This window comes from Canis lupus, chromosome 18 (genome assembly GCF_003254725.2).
Source record: "Canis lupus dingo isolate Sandy chromosome 18, ASM325472v2, whole genome shotgun sequence".
Classification (NCBI taxonomy): domain Eukaryota; kingdom Metazoa; phylum Chordata; class Mammalia; order Carnivora; family Canidae; genus Canis; species Canis lupus.
Window position 1 is genome coordinate 16693742 of NC_064260.1, and position 14766 is coordinate 16708507.

The 14766-nt window shown below is 39.4% G+C and overlaps 1 protein-coding gene across 2 annotated transcripts in view; it reads left to right on the forward strand.

The window, feature by feature from the left end:
- Positions 1 to 14766, forward strand: part of RELN (reelin) — a 492310-nt gene that overhangs the window by 427488 nt on the left and 50056 nt on the right. For both annotated transcript variants that reach the window (XR_007403524.1, XM_025449216.2), the window contains exons 44-46: positions 974 to 1232; positions 2091 to 2340; positions 6156 to 6324. Coding sequence is in view for 1 of the 2 variants with exons in the window: in XM_025449216.2 (XP_025305001.1) it covers positions 974 to 1232; positions 2091 to 2340; positions 6156 to 6324 (678 nt within the window). In the remaining variant the exon portion in view is untranslated. The remainder of the gene's footprint in view (positions 1 to 973; positions 1233 to 2090; positions 2341 to 6155; positions 6325 to 14766) is intronic.

A 14766-nucleotide genomic window follows, 5' to 3' on the forward strand; every position in this document is an offset into this window, starting at 1 on the left:
GGAACCCATGAAGAATGCATGGTTTTATATACGGAAGTGATAACTTTTATTATAAGTCCCAATATGCTCCCTATGTTTGACACACATACATAATTGGGTGTATGTGCTGGGTTACACATGAAATTTATTCCGCATTACCAGCTAGCACAATGGCCAGACCAGGCACCAGCAGCTTGCCTGCCAAAGATAACATGTGAGCTAGTTTTCATTGGCACCCCAGCTGGTTGCTGCCACTCTGTCCACCTCGCTGCCAGCTGGGAAGGCTGCCACTGGCTGACCGCCACAGTTCTCGATGGTCCGTATCATCCATCCCAGACCCAGCAATAGTCAGAGGCTGGCACAGCCTACCATCACCACCACTCCACACTCATGCTTCCCTGCCCCTGGCACGAAAACCAGAAAAGAGGCCCAGGCTTGACACACCTCTTCCAAAAGATTCCTGGCCTTTCACAAAGAGGTGCTACAACTGCAGAATCTCAATGTGTCTCCCAAAACCAGTAATACGAGATCTGAAAAACTACTGGTAAAACCTGGGAATGGACGATTTTGCCAATTAATGGCATAAGCTGTATTCATAACATTTTCCCAGTTGCAGATACTAAAGGGCAAATTCATCTTAAATAGATAGATGACAATACACACTCCCAAACTTGGAGAGTCTTTGGACCCTTGTCATCTTCTAGAATAGCCAAGGAGTACAGTGGACACTCAATTCCCTCAGACTCTCCCGTGTGGAGGGGTACAAAATGTGAAAATGGGTACAGAATTGCCTTTTTTCAGACTTCACATTTTATTAACTCCCTTACATTAAAAAAGGAAAATTGGGCTTTGAAACGATTGCTTTGGATATTCATTAAGTCATCATATTCCTAAAAGCCATGCATTCCCCACCTGACCCTTTTGAGAATAGCATGAATTTCTCACTGAAGTAAAAAAAAAAAAAAAAGTCTACAATAAATCTTACTCATGGCAGATTTGTGCAGTTCTTCATGAGACTAGGATGTGGTAAGGGTGTTCCTGACCCCAGGAGCCAGCCTGTGCTTCTACAGTATTCACTCAATGGCGGCCTCTCATGGAGTCTCCTTCAAGAGTTCCTTTTCAGCAACTCGAGCAACGTGGGCAGGTACATTGCCCTGGAGATACCCTTGAAAGCGCGTTCGGCTTCTACTCGCCTCCGCTGGTGGCAACCATCTGAAAATGGGCACTTCTACAGTCCCTGGGTAATCGACCAGGTCAGTCCATTCGGGATTAACTATTACAATTTTTGGCACTGGCGCTGCGTGCGGCCTAGCTAGCGTTCAGTCCGGCCCTCTCTCTCAGGAGAGGAAGCCCAGTACCCACGATTGAATGACTTGCCCAAAGGCACACAGCTAGATTAGATATGGCATTTAGCTTCCTTTCCTTCTCTTTTCCTTCAATTGCCTGAGCCTATAAAAACAAACGACACAACAGAAGGCCCAGGTCCTGCTCATAGAGAAATCGGCCATATGGGTAGAGGGACTTTTTCAAGCGTGATGCGAGGTTATAATTCTCTGAAAAGGAAAATGTGCAAATTAGCATTGGTACCACATGCAGTAGCTTCCAAATCCTCTTTCCTAGCCTTTGAAGAAGAAATAAATAAATCTTCCTAATATCCTTATGGACAGTTCTAAAGGATCTTCATACATAATAAAATGCGTATCAAATAGAACTCAAAGAACCTGTTAACAAACGGTAGAATCCATGCAAAGAACTGGAACTGAAATGCCTTAGGATACAACTGTCCTTAAATAGAAATTTCACATGGAAAATAATCACATGTAAGCCAAATTTTGCTTTCCCAGCTTGGGCGCATGTAGTTCCCAATGGCACAATTTGGCCCATGAAGGCTGTGAATGGTTTTGTCAATACTTCGATTTGTTTTCTGTAGCTTCTTGCCAGATGGGCAAGCAGACCACATAAACAAAAACATTCTGAAAGGCCCCAAACAGTATGCTTGCCATGTGACGCCAGTTTTGAGCAATCTGACAGCCAAAAACAAACAGAAAGACTGAACTCTCTCAGATTTTGAAACCATATCGAAAATTTGTTTTCTTAAAAATACATTTCAGATTCTTATTGGAGGAAACATTTCTGGCAATACAGTCTTGGAGGATGATTTCACAACCCTGGACAGTAGGAAATGGCTACTTCACCCAGGAGGCACCAAGATGCCTGTGTGTGGCTCTACTGGTGATGCCCTGGTCTTCATTGAAAAGGCCAGTACCCGCTATGTGGTCACCACAGACATTGCTGTGAATGAGGATTCATTTCTACAGATAGATTTTGCTGCCTCCTGCTCGGTCACCGACTCCTGTTATGGTAAATATTCTATGTTCAGGTAGAGGGACAGATGTGTAAATGGGCATCTATGGCACCTCTGACAAGTCTGTAAGTGAAACAAAAGTGCGCGTGAGTCAAACCATAATCACATTCTTGAAAATGTTGTTGGATACATTAAATTATAGAAGTCGTTTTTTTAAAGCATCAGAATGTGAGCTTATTTTTAAGTATATGTACAATGAAGACTTTTTTACATATGAATAATAACCCCTAATTTATCTCTTTTTGAAAAGTCCAGATTTTTGTTTACTATCAGATTTGCAGAATTAGGGGCTCTCATCACATAGAGAATGCCAGAATAAGCATTAGGCATAGGCAATAGGCAAATTTATACTTAAATTTGCATAGACATGGGTTTTAATTCATAGGGCTTTAGATTAGTCCAGTTACTGTCTTCTTTCCAGTCCCCTAGGAATCATGAAATTTTATGGTTCCCATGTTGCCTTATACTTTTTGCCATTCTAGTTATAGCATATTCTAGGCTACTCTTATTGTGACCAATTTGCATCCTCTAGGTTTTGGACACACATACTCACATATACCTTGCAGGCACACATGTACACACACACATACACACACGAACATAGACACACCTATCTGGGGAGATTAAAAAAAAAGAAAACTGACATCACTGCATACTTGGATCCTTCACTCTAACTTGCAAGCCTGTCAGGATTCTGAGGATCTTCTGGTCCTTTACCACCCCATATCATTCTCATCCAAGAGATCCAAACTAGAATGTTCACAAGGACCTTGTTCTGTCTTAGATTGTAGGGGGCCAACATTTTTTTTGTATATTTTTTATTGAAGTTCAATTTGCCAACATATAGTATAACACCCAGTGCTCATTCCGTCAAGTGCCACAGGGGGCCAACGTTTGATGAATGTAGTTACTTCAAAGGTCTTGGAAAAATCCAGACTTTTCATATTTCCCTGAGTTTGAATTCAATGGACATATCTTTGGGGGAATCCCGGAATCTACCTCAGATTCAATCAGTCAACACTAAACTAGTCATAGGGGTGAAACTTGGAAAAATATAAGGTATATATCTGTCTTCAATGGGTCTAGTTAAGGGGATACTTCAAAAAGTTAGAGTCCAATAAATGACTAAATCAAGTGCTCTATGGATTGGTACTGATGTGAAATGTAATGAAAGCTCCAGGGAGAGTGAGATGACCAATGGATGGCCAATCCAAGGATTTGGGGAAGATTTCACAAAGAAGCTTAGTCTTAAATGATGATTGAAATGCATTTGAAGAGTGAATGGAAAAGAAAGGACATCCCAAGCTAGGCTCACAGCATAAGCAAAGAAGCAGAGATGGGGACCTCCTAGTCCATAAGGCAAACCATGAGCAGACCAGCCTCAACAGGGAATATTTGCATCTGGTAGAGAAGAGAAGAGTGCTGATTTTTTTTTTTTTTTGAGTGCTGATTTTGAAAATAGTTTGGGTCCTAGGTACCTATTTCCCCAGTAGCATAGGAAAGTGATGAGAACCCAAGGATATAAGTTATGACACGGTAGGCCTACAGTAGCACCAGTACTGCCACTCTGCCCTCATAAGCCCAGTCCTGTGTACTTTCTACTGCAGCCTGGTATAACCTCTTGAGAAAGATTGAACTGAAAGATCAGAGAAGAAAGTGGATAAGCAGAGTTGGCAACTAAGGAAGGAGAGCCTTACAAGGCACACACAAGAATCTGTGCTTGACAAGGACATGAATAAAAGGGTACAATTGCAGGGGAGTGACATGGTATGTTTTAGGGAGATTTGGCCAGGAGCAGATGAAGATGCATAGGGAAGAATCCAAATAAAGTAGCCTCGGTGGGGATCCCTGGGTGGCGCAGCGGTTTGGCGCCTGCCTTTGGCCCAGGGCGCGATCCTGGAGACCCGGGATCGAATCCCACGTTGGGCTCCCAGTGCATGGAGCCTGCTTCTCTCTCTGCCTGTGTCTCTGCCTCTCTCTCTCTCTCTCTCTGTGACTATCATAAATAAATTTAAAAAAATTAAAAAAAAAGAAGCCTCGGTGGTAATCTCTGTAGAAGGTGATAAAGTCACCTATGTGGTGTGAAGAGAAACAGGAACAATAAAATTGATATGAGACAGTGCAAGCAAAAAGAAGCAGCAAATCTCAAAACCAGGTGACAGTTTGAACATTGAGAGTAAAGAAGAGAGAAGAGCAAAATTTCTAAAATATTTTCTGAATTTTGAACCCAGAAAACCAGTGCAAAAGTATTGCCATTGATAGAGTTTGGTAGTTAAGAAGAGATGTTTATTTATGAGGGAAAATGGTGAGTTGTTCTTTAGTTTGGGTGGAAGCAGCTTTAAGTGGAGATACCCTTGAGCGAGGAGGATTTACAATATAAAAAGCAGGAACTTTGTCTAAACTGTGCGTCACAATATGCCAACATCCGGTGCCATGCCAGGCTGAGTAAACATTTATTGAATTAAGGAAATTAATTGGAGACATAAAATTGGCAGATCTGGGCACAGAGATAATAGTTGAAGCCCAAGGAGTATACACATAGAATAGAAGGCCAGAAAGGGAGTTTGGACGAATGCCCATAGCTGGGTTAGTTAGCACAGGAGTCAGAAGAAAAGTAAGACAGAAGATTCAGAATAATGTCCTCCAAAAGAAAAGAAAGTTTCAAGAATCAGAGAATAATCAATAATGTCCAGTGCTGTAGGAAGGACAAGAACAATGAAGACGGAGATGGACCGCAGTATTTAACTAGAAAGGGTTGCTGGGAACCATACTGCAGTGAGTGGTCCCACGCTGGCTGCGCATGAGAATCACCTGGGGAGCAGTAAAGCTCAAAACGCCTTGGCTGTGCCCCAGAAGAGTGAAATCATAATCCCTGGGGGTGGGCCCCTGGCATGAGTGGTTTCCAAAGGTACCCAAGTGATGTCAGTAGAGAAAGCAATTTCAATTTCTTGGGGCTCAAGCAGTTTATAAAGACTTAAGCAGGAAATAAAGAGGAATATGAAACCTAGGTTGTAAGTTGGATTTTTCAGAAGAAGCAAAAGAAAGAAATATCTTTTTGCAGACCCACAGCCTGATGCACGCTTTGGCACAAATTGCATGGACTTCAGCTACCTCCTCATACCTCTCTGACTCCCCAGTATATTCCACAACACAGTAGAGCAGGATATGTGAAAAAAGAGATTTTGCCATTTTTAAAAAGATTTGTCTATAGCAGGAGTAAAATTGGCATTGTTGGTCAGGATCCCTGTCGAATGGTCAAATTTTTAGAAAGTTGCTCAATTTTTTAAAACTAAAAAAGTAATCATTAAAATATATGGTCATGATGTTTGTGTTTGCATGTTAACCATGAAATAAATAGTATATTTAAAATAAATAAATAGTATATTTATTATAGTACATATATAGGACATATATATAATTTGCATAATTTTATAATATACTGTAACTATTAAACAATAAATATATATTATAACTATTATTACTATTGCTTTAACCCCATATGAACAATGGTTTTGTTATGATTGTTCCAAAATCATATATTGTTTCTCAGTATACAGAGTGACTCAGGAGAATTTACTTTATGTTTCACTTGATCATAGCCCCTCAAAAGAAAAATTATTTTAATCTGGAAAGTGAAAAATAATAACTAGTATTGTGCAGAAGGAAAAATCAAGAAACATTTCAAAATAGGAAACATAAATAGGAAGGAAAAATCAAACTGACGTTTGAATTGAAACATAAAAAAACATAAGTAATTATGGTTCCTGGGTCTGCAGAAATGTATTGCTAATCAGAATGTTTCCTGTTCCAGCTATTGAATTGGAATACTCAGTAGATCTTGGATTATCATGGCACCCATTGGTAAGGGACTGTCTACCTACCAATGTTGAATGCAGTCGATATCACCTGCAGCGGATCCTGGTGTCAGACACCTTCAACAAATGGACGAGAATCACCCTGCCTCTCCCTCATTATACCAGGTATGGATGCTTCTGCATGTAGTGAACCCGAATTTGATATACTTTGGCATTTTATATTCAACACCAATTCAATTCAATATATATCAATATATTATATTGATATAATTTGGCATTATAATTTGGATTTTAGGACAAGTTTAAATGAGATCCATGCCATTTTGTTACCTGTTGATTATATTGCCAGGCATGAGTTACTAAGGTGCTCTTAATAAGCAAAACAGGGCACCTGGCTGGCTTAGTCAGTAAAGCATGTGATCTTGATCTCGGGGTTGTGAGTTTGAGCCCTACTTTAGGCATAGAGTTTACTTTTTAAAAAAATAAGCAAGATAGGAGGTACCTGGCTGGCTCAGTCAGTGGAGTATGCACCTTTTAATCTCAGGGTCATGAGTCCTAGCCCCACACTAGGCATAGAGCTTTCTTTAAAAAAACAAACAAACAAAAAACAAAACAAAATACAAGGCCTCTGGCTGGCTTGGTTGGAGAGCATGCAACTCTTGATCTTGGGGTCAGGAGTTTTGAGTCCCATGTTGGATGTAGAGATTACTTAAATAAATAAATAATTTTAAAAATTATTTTTAGAAAAAGGCAAAGTAGAAACCAGTTTTTGTGGTGACCTTTTTCTGTGTTTTCCCAAAAGCCAAGCCTATCCTGACTTTGATTTAGAGCTAATATTTTGAAAGAATGGTGTATGCAAGAAAACAGTGGCTGAATCAGTGAGATTCTCCAACTTAATTCACTTAAATTTAAAACAGGCACATTGGATGAAGAATAGATTTAAGCAGAATCTACTTTATATTCAGTCAGACTACTATAGTTATAGCACTGAGTGGTGTCATATCAATAGATATAGCAGATAAATATGTATTAAAACTATTGTGTGCTTTTGAAATTTTATTTCAAATAGTATCTTGAGAATTATCACCTGGAGCATTCTTTTATATGAAAAACAATTATGAATGAATCATTCATTGTGCCTATAGGAAATCATGGTGGCTTAATAACATTGTCTGGTAAATGCTTTATTTGAGTAAAACAGAGAATTCACCTTGCCTGATGGGTGGGGTTAATGACCCTCTCTCTTTTCACTAAGTAGATGGTAATCATAGGAAAGCTTTAAAATCTTGATGGGAATTCCTGTTCCCTAAAAAAAAAAAAAAAGAAAGAAAGAAAGAAAGAAATGGTAATCAGTTGTTGCCGTTAGGAGAGAAGCAAAGCAACCAGTGCAACCACGTGGAACAGAAGTTATAGTTTGGGCTCATTATCGTTCACTTGCCTCCCCACGAATGAATAAATCTTCCTAGCAAATGATCATAAAATTCAACTATTCATCTAGGATATAACTTTTCTTGGGATTATCATAAATGGGATGGTTTCAGTTACTAACAGCTTAGGGCTCCTCTACAATTGCTGTCTCAGAGGTACAAGACTATATTAACTGTCAGTAGAGTTGCCAAGTTTAAATGAGATACGTGAGATTTTGTTGCTCGTTAAAGGTATTGCCATGCATGAATTATTAAGGCTATCTTAATAAGTAAAATAGAAAAAAAACTCCATTAAGGCAGTAGTCTTTTAAGGCTTTATGAATTCTGTGAATTATTATCCAGCTACTTGGTAGCATTTTGCAAATAAACGACACCTAAGATTTATTCCAGCTAGTCATTATACCCTTGAGTCTTCTATTCAAGAAAGGTAATTATTCTTCATCTTTTAATCTATCTTTTGTCTTTGGTGCATACCCATAAGAATTTTGACCCTTTCAAATGACATTTGAAAAATCTGATGAGCATCCATTTCTTCTCGTTATCATATTGAAAATATGGAGTTTGTTCATTGTACTACCCTCAAAGCCCATGTTATACAATGGTCTTAAAGGTGACACTGCCCTATAATAAGGCCCTCTGGATAATTCAGAAAGAAATGCACACAATGGAGTGCAAGCCAGACCTACCTCTTATTGTGCTCTGCCATATGACAGAGATCATTAGAACAATGTGCCAGACTCAGAGCATTCTGTCTAAAACACAAGTTAACATATCTATACAGTATCTGCTCTTACGTCCAATTAATTTTTAAATATGGCATTTCCTTCTTTGAGTTGAACTCTCAGCCTCAACATCTGCAAAGTATTGAGATATTCTGTCCACTAAGATTGAGAATTTGTTTGTAGTTCTTCACTATAAACAAACATGATGTTGATGACTTAAAGCCATGTGCTAAGTAGAGGTGAGTAGTGACTGTGATGATGTGCCGATGGTAGATTTGTCCACTCATTCACTTATCATAGGACCACAAGGCTAGGATCTCAGTATTGTTGGCACAGTGCTAGTAACAGTCAGCTGAGGTCGATTATCTTCAAACTCATATCAAACCATTACCCAAACTAAAATGGCCAGTAATTATCGTAGAGATTATTCCTTCATTTGGTCATCCATTAAACAAACATTTTTTAAATCTTTAATTATATGCTAGGTCTGTGTGAAGGGCTGAACTTATCCTTGCCTCAACAGACTTTTAGTGCAGTGGGGGAGAGAGCTATTAACCAGAAATCACCAGTAATCGCATAAGTAAATAAAAAATTTGACTGTGGTAAGTGATGGAGGACGTTGCATGATGTCAACACATTACATGTCCTGGGAAAATCTGTCTTGATCAAGGAAATCAAGGAACACTTTCTGGAGGAAAGCACAATTGAAGTAAGAAATAAAGGATGGTTAGGCGTTAAGTAGGGTAAAAGTAGGGGGAATGGTATTCCAGGCAAGGAAATCAGCCTATTGTATGAGGTAGCAGGTAAATCTGAGATACTGAAAGAATAGATCTGACTTAGAAAGTAGAGTGAGTTGGAGTCAGACCATGAAGAATATTGTAGGTTGTACTGAAAATTTGGGTATATGTTGAGGTGTCTGGGTGGCTCAGTCAGTTAAGCTTCTGCTTTGGCTCAAGTTATGATCCTGAGGTCCTGGGATTGAGCCCCATGTGAGCCCTCCAGCCCCTTGAGAGCCCTGCATCCTTGGGAGTCCTCTTCTCCTTCTCCCTTTGTGCTCTGTTCCTCTCCCTCTGTGTGTATTCAATCTCTCTCTCTCTCTCTCTCTCTCTCAAATAAATAAAATATTTTTTAAAAATGTTTAATATTTGGGGATACATCATATAAGTACTTTGTTGTTGTTTTTTTTTCATATAAGTACTTTGGCACCTGCTAAAGTGCTCAGGAATTGGGGGACATGCTCATATTTGCATCAGAAAAGCTTATTCTAACTGGAAAACAAATTGGGGAGGATAAGAGTAGCTGGAAGGAGACTCAAAGAGGCAGTGAGAGCTGGTAGCTTGGACTAAGCTGCAGGAGACATGAAGAGAAGTAGAGAAATTCAAGAGAAATGGCAGCAATAAAATTGGGTTTAATGGCGAAATGGACAAAGGAAGGTGAAGGAAGGGGCAATGCTGAAGATGACTGGTTTCTGAGGAATTGAAGAACTGAATGGATGCTCGTGCATTTCACTGGGCAGGGACACACTGAAGCTGAACACAAAAGACATCACACTGTGCTCCAGACATTTCTACATTAGAACCTAATTAGCTGATTCAGTTCAATCTTACTGGAAATTTTTTTTAATGAATGGAAATCATTGTGGTTTCGTGGAGAGTTCCAGCTTTTAAATCCTGTGAACTCTGAAGCAAGTCATTCTGTGTCTCAAAGCTGCAGAGTCCTCATGTGAAAAACAAGACTTTTTGCCATATAAAAAAAATCTAATAAGTGTGCATGGAAGATATTGGGACCCTGTGAACTTTTATAACATGTAAATCATTTTTACATTTATGAGTTAACAGCATCATCCCACTTGTGATTATCACACTTCATCTTGAGGCAAGCTAAGAAGTCTTCCTAAGCTCGCTTAACAAGAGCAAGCCCATGGTAATGGTAGGACACTGTCTTAAGCTCCTGCCCTAGAGGAGGTTACCATCTGGTTGGGGAAGAATAAACAACATAAAAATAAAATATCCTGTATGTAATTGAGATCTTCAATGAGGAATGGGTTAGAAATTGCCACAGGTACTGGGAGACAGTGTTGAATGCCAGAGTTAGAGAGAATTTCATGGAAAAGATGGGCCCTGGTTGACTCATAGGATAGCTAGGAATTAGGTAGATAAGGAGATAAACATTCTAAATTAGGGAGACAGGGGGCATCTGGGTGGTTTAGCAGTTCAGCATCTGCCTTTGGCTCAGGTCATGATTCTGGGGCCCTGGGATCGAGTCTGGCATCAGGCTCCCCATGGGGAGCCTGTGTCTCCCTCTACCTATGTCTCTGCCTCTCTCTCTCTCTCTCTCTCTCTCTCATAAATAAATAAACAAAATCTTTTTTATAAAAATATAAATAAATAAATTAGGGAGATGGTGTGAACAGGACCCATGAACCTGGGAAGAGCCCAGGAGTTGCTGATGAAGACAGAGGGCTCCTAGCTGGAAGCTAGGGGAAGTTGTTTGTTGGTGGAGTTGGCTCAGCTTTTCGTAGCACTGGAGCAAGGCAGAGAGTTTAGGCTTGTTGGAAAGATGAACCGTGGTGGATTTTGAACTGAGAATATTCTTCCAGGAAAAACAATTGAGAGAACAGAGAGGCTCAAGTAAGAGAAACTGGCAAAGGCGTTGTGCTAATGACCTTAGGTGAAGTGGCAAGGGTCTGGACTACAGCTAACAAGGAGGGGATAAGACAGATATTACAGGACATTTCCATGAGAGAATTGGTTAAACTCACTAGTTTCTTCTCCACTGCACACATCAAGAGATGACTCTAAAGTTTGAAGCCCAAGAGAGTGGGAAGGAAAGCAACCGTTGACTCCAGGAGGGACAATGTGGCAAACTCAACCAGATGATGCTGAATTCAATGTGATGACTGGAAATACAAATGAGGGCATCCATATGACAGAGATGTGAAGGTCAGAGCCCTGGGAGAGATGATTGACTTTGGAGGCATGAGCATAGAGGTGAGAGGCAATGCTGTAAAACTGTCAGCACTGTAAAACTCTCCTGTGGAGGGCACTTACAAAGAAAAGACCGGATCCTTAAATCTAATAAAAGAATGAGTGGAGATAATTATTGAAGAAACAGTGAGGATGCAATCAGGGAGGAAGAAGGAAAATCAGAAGAACATGGTATCCAAAACCAAGTGAGACTAGAGTGTCAGGCAGGAAGAGGTGGCCATCAGTGACATAGGCTGAGATGGATGAAGAAAAAAGTTTTGCAACAAATTCACTAGATTTTTCAGTAAGGAGATAGTGACCTTCAAAAGAACAGTTTCAGTAAGATACTGGAAATAAATACAGCTTGTCCAGCCCCAGAACCCATGGGCTTAACCACTATATTAGTCCTACATTTTTATCGCTTGCCGAAGAGATATGGTCCTGGAAGAAAGAGGAAGGGGGAATGCAAGAGATCTTAAGAAAGGCTGAAAAAAATACAAAGATGCCAAAATCAATTTCATTGCCCCTAATCTGAATCTGCCTCCTCCTACTCACTAACCCCAGATCTAAAAATAACAGGTGGCTCAAGTAGCCTGGGTTCTTGAAATGTCACCTGAGAACCAGGGTGAGTCAATGGAAGGGCAGGTAACTCAAATCCACTGAGAAAGGGGGAGAAAGGTGCTGCCCCTAGAAAGCTCAGGTGTGACTTGGCTATTTTAAGTCACAGTTTGAAGATGATCCATTCCCTCCTACCAGCCCTAATGACTTGGCTGATACCACATCTTTAAAGATTAACTACATTCTGGAAGCCAGGTGGTTTTAGCCACAGCATGGACGCTACTTCACGTTTACAGGAAGTTTACAGGAAAAGTGATAAGCACAAGAAAGCGCAAAAAGATTGTGGAAGGATTGGGACATTGGAATGGGATTGGGTTTACCTTTTTGCAGGTAAACAGATTTAGGGGGAGAGGCTATGCTTCCATAATGATCCCCACTATAACTGCAAACGAAAGATCCGATGCTAAGGAAACTGAATAGATGCAGTATTTATTGGGTTTGTCATGGAAGGATATTCAAGGGAATTGCTAGTTCATTTTTTAAAGGAGAAATCCTGAAAACTTGCTTTGGTACTATTTATCTCCACTGTTACTTCCAGTTTTCCAGTATCTTTTAAAAGACTTTTTGCAAGCATTTATATTACTGAATATCTTATTAAAAATTTTTAATCAGGTCAAGGAAGCCTTGGACTTCTCTTACATTACCATTTCCTCATGCGTCATTTTGATACTTTGAACATCATTGCTATTACTTTACTAAATTCATGTTGGTCTTTCAGGACAACAGAACATAAAATAATTTTGTCTGGTGTAAACCATGGTACTATGGATTTTCACGTACTGAATATATTAATACTTTCGCATTATATTAAGACACATAAAATCTATTTCCATTTCCACTACACTGGAAAATAAAACTACTCACAATTCTGCATTCCAAATAAGCTTCTCAGATGTCAACCTTGTTGCCAAAGTTTTATTAGAGAACTTGAGATTTGGCTGTCCTTTGTACACATTGCTATGTATGGATTCTTAAGATTGCTTTAGCAATTAAATATAGGTCATTCTCCATTGAGAAGGCATTTTTAAAATTATAGGAAATTCCTTTTATTTGAAGGATGGTTCAATGTATTTGATGCTCTCAGTAGGCCTACTTGGAACACTGTAGGTTTTTTTATCATTACTAATTGTAATTATCAGCAAAAATAATAAATCCTTATTTTACCAAAACAAGGATAACCATTTTTTTTCTTTGTAATCCTCAAATCAAAATTTTACTCTGAGTTTGAAGGGACCACAGATTATTTTTGGCTTACATTTATCTATTTAAAATCCAAATGTACAAAATTTAAGAAAATAGCAAACTGTATTTCAATATGATCATCACCCAGCTTCAACTATTGTTGGTTTATGACCAACTCTGTTTTTTCAATAGCACCACTCACTCTGGATCCCCTATTTTGAAGCAATTCCCAGGCATTTCAACTATAAATACTTTAGTATGTATCTCTAAAAGAGGACTTTATTTTTTTTTAAGATTTTATTTATTCATTCATGAGAGACACACAGAGAGAGAGAGGCAGAGACACAGGCAGAGGGAGAAGCAGGCTCCATGCAGGGAGCCCGACATGGGACTTGATCCCAGGTCTCCAGGATCATGCTCTGAGCCAAAGGCAGATGCTCAACCCCTGAGCCACCCAGGCGTCCCTAAAAGAGGACTTTAAAAAACATAATTGTGATCCCGTCTAAAAAGTAATGGAAATTTCTTATTTAATATTTTCTTATTCAGTATTTACTTAGCATCAGTATTCAAATATCCCTGTTTGTTTCATAAAACATTTTACCATTCTTTTCATATTAGGATACAAAGCAATATAATTGGTTGACATCTTTCTTAAGTCTTCTGTAACCATGAGGTCTCCCTGTTTACCTTTTCAGATGAGGACTTAGACACAGAGAAGTTTTATGATTTTCCCCACAGGCACACAGTTGGTGGCTGAAGCAGGATTGTACAAAAGTTCTCCATTTGTTCTCTATCAAGGAAGGAATAAAGGTCATGTGGGTGCCTTATTTAAACTCTTCTATTGCTAACTCTGTACTCTGCTTTCCACTCTAGTTCCAGAGAGGTATCATGAAGGATCTAGGTCACCTTCTAAGGATACCTTACCTTTATCACATTTGTTTGGGGTCATAACCTGTGGTCCAAATGCTTTCTTCTCTCATTCCAGTATTCAAACCCCAGTGTTTTGTAAGAAATTTAGAAGAAAGGATAATTGAATGATAGTATATATATTCTTTCATGGACAGATTAATGTTACCTAAAAATCCCAAAATGTTACAGTCGTTTAGTGTTCTACAAATCCCTAGTGTTATTTATAATCACTAAGGGAATTTTCTACCAAAAGATTTGGGATGCCTAAATTAAGTACCCCCAACTAGCTGCCAAATCAATAGTCTTTCAGCCTTTACCTGCCATTCAAGATGACCAAAATTCTCAGTAACACATCAGCTCCAGCAGGAGATAATTGTTTGAAAACCAGTTCTAAACTAAGAAGCTATAGAGACCCCTCTCCTTGAATGGCAATCCTTACTCCTATGAAATGAGTCAATTGTACAAAGCAGTTTCTAAGAGCCATCCTCTCATTTCACCCCAAAATTCAACTTCCTTCTTTTGTTCATAGTTCAGTGTCTTCTTCATGAGGATCTCCCCTGGGAGAGGGCCTTTGTGTCCGCTGGCAGATGGCTCATCCCTGTAAAGCCTCTCACCTTAAGTAAATCATTCACACACCTGGTACCAATGCTCAGGCCTCCTCTCTAGAGCCCACTTTTTCTCTAGCTCTTATCTGTATGTCATGAGCTGTGACCCATGGGTCCACTCTGTTCAGGTGAGCTGATCTATGCTTCCTCCCAGGTACACACATAGGAGTGGGATTGC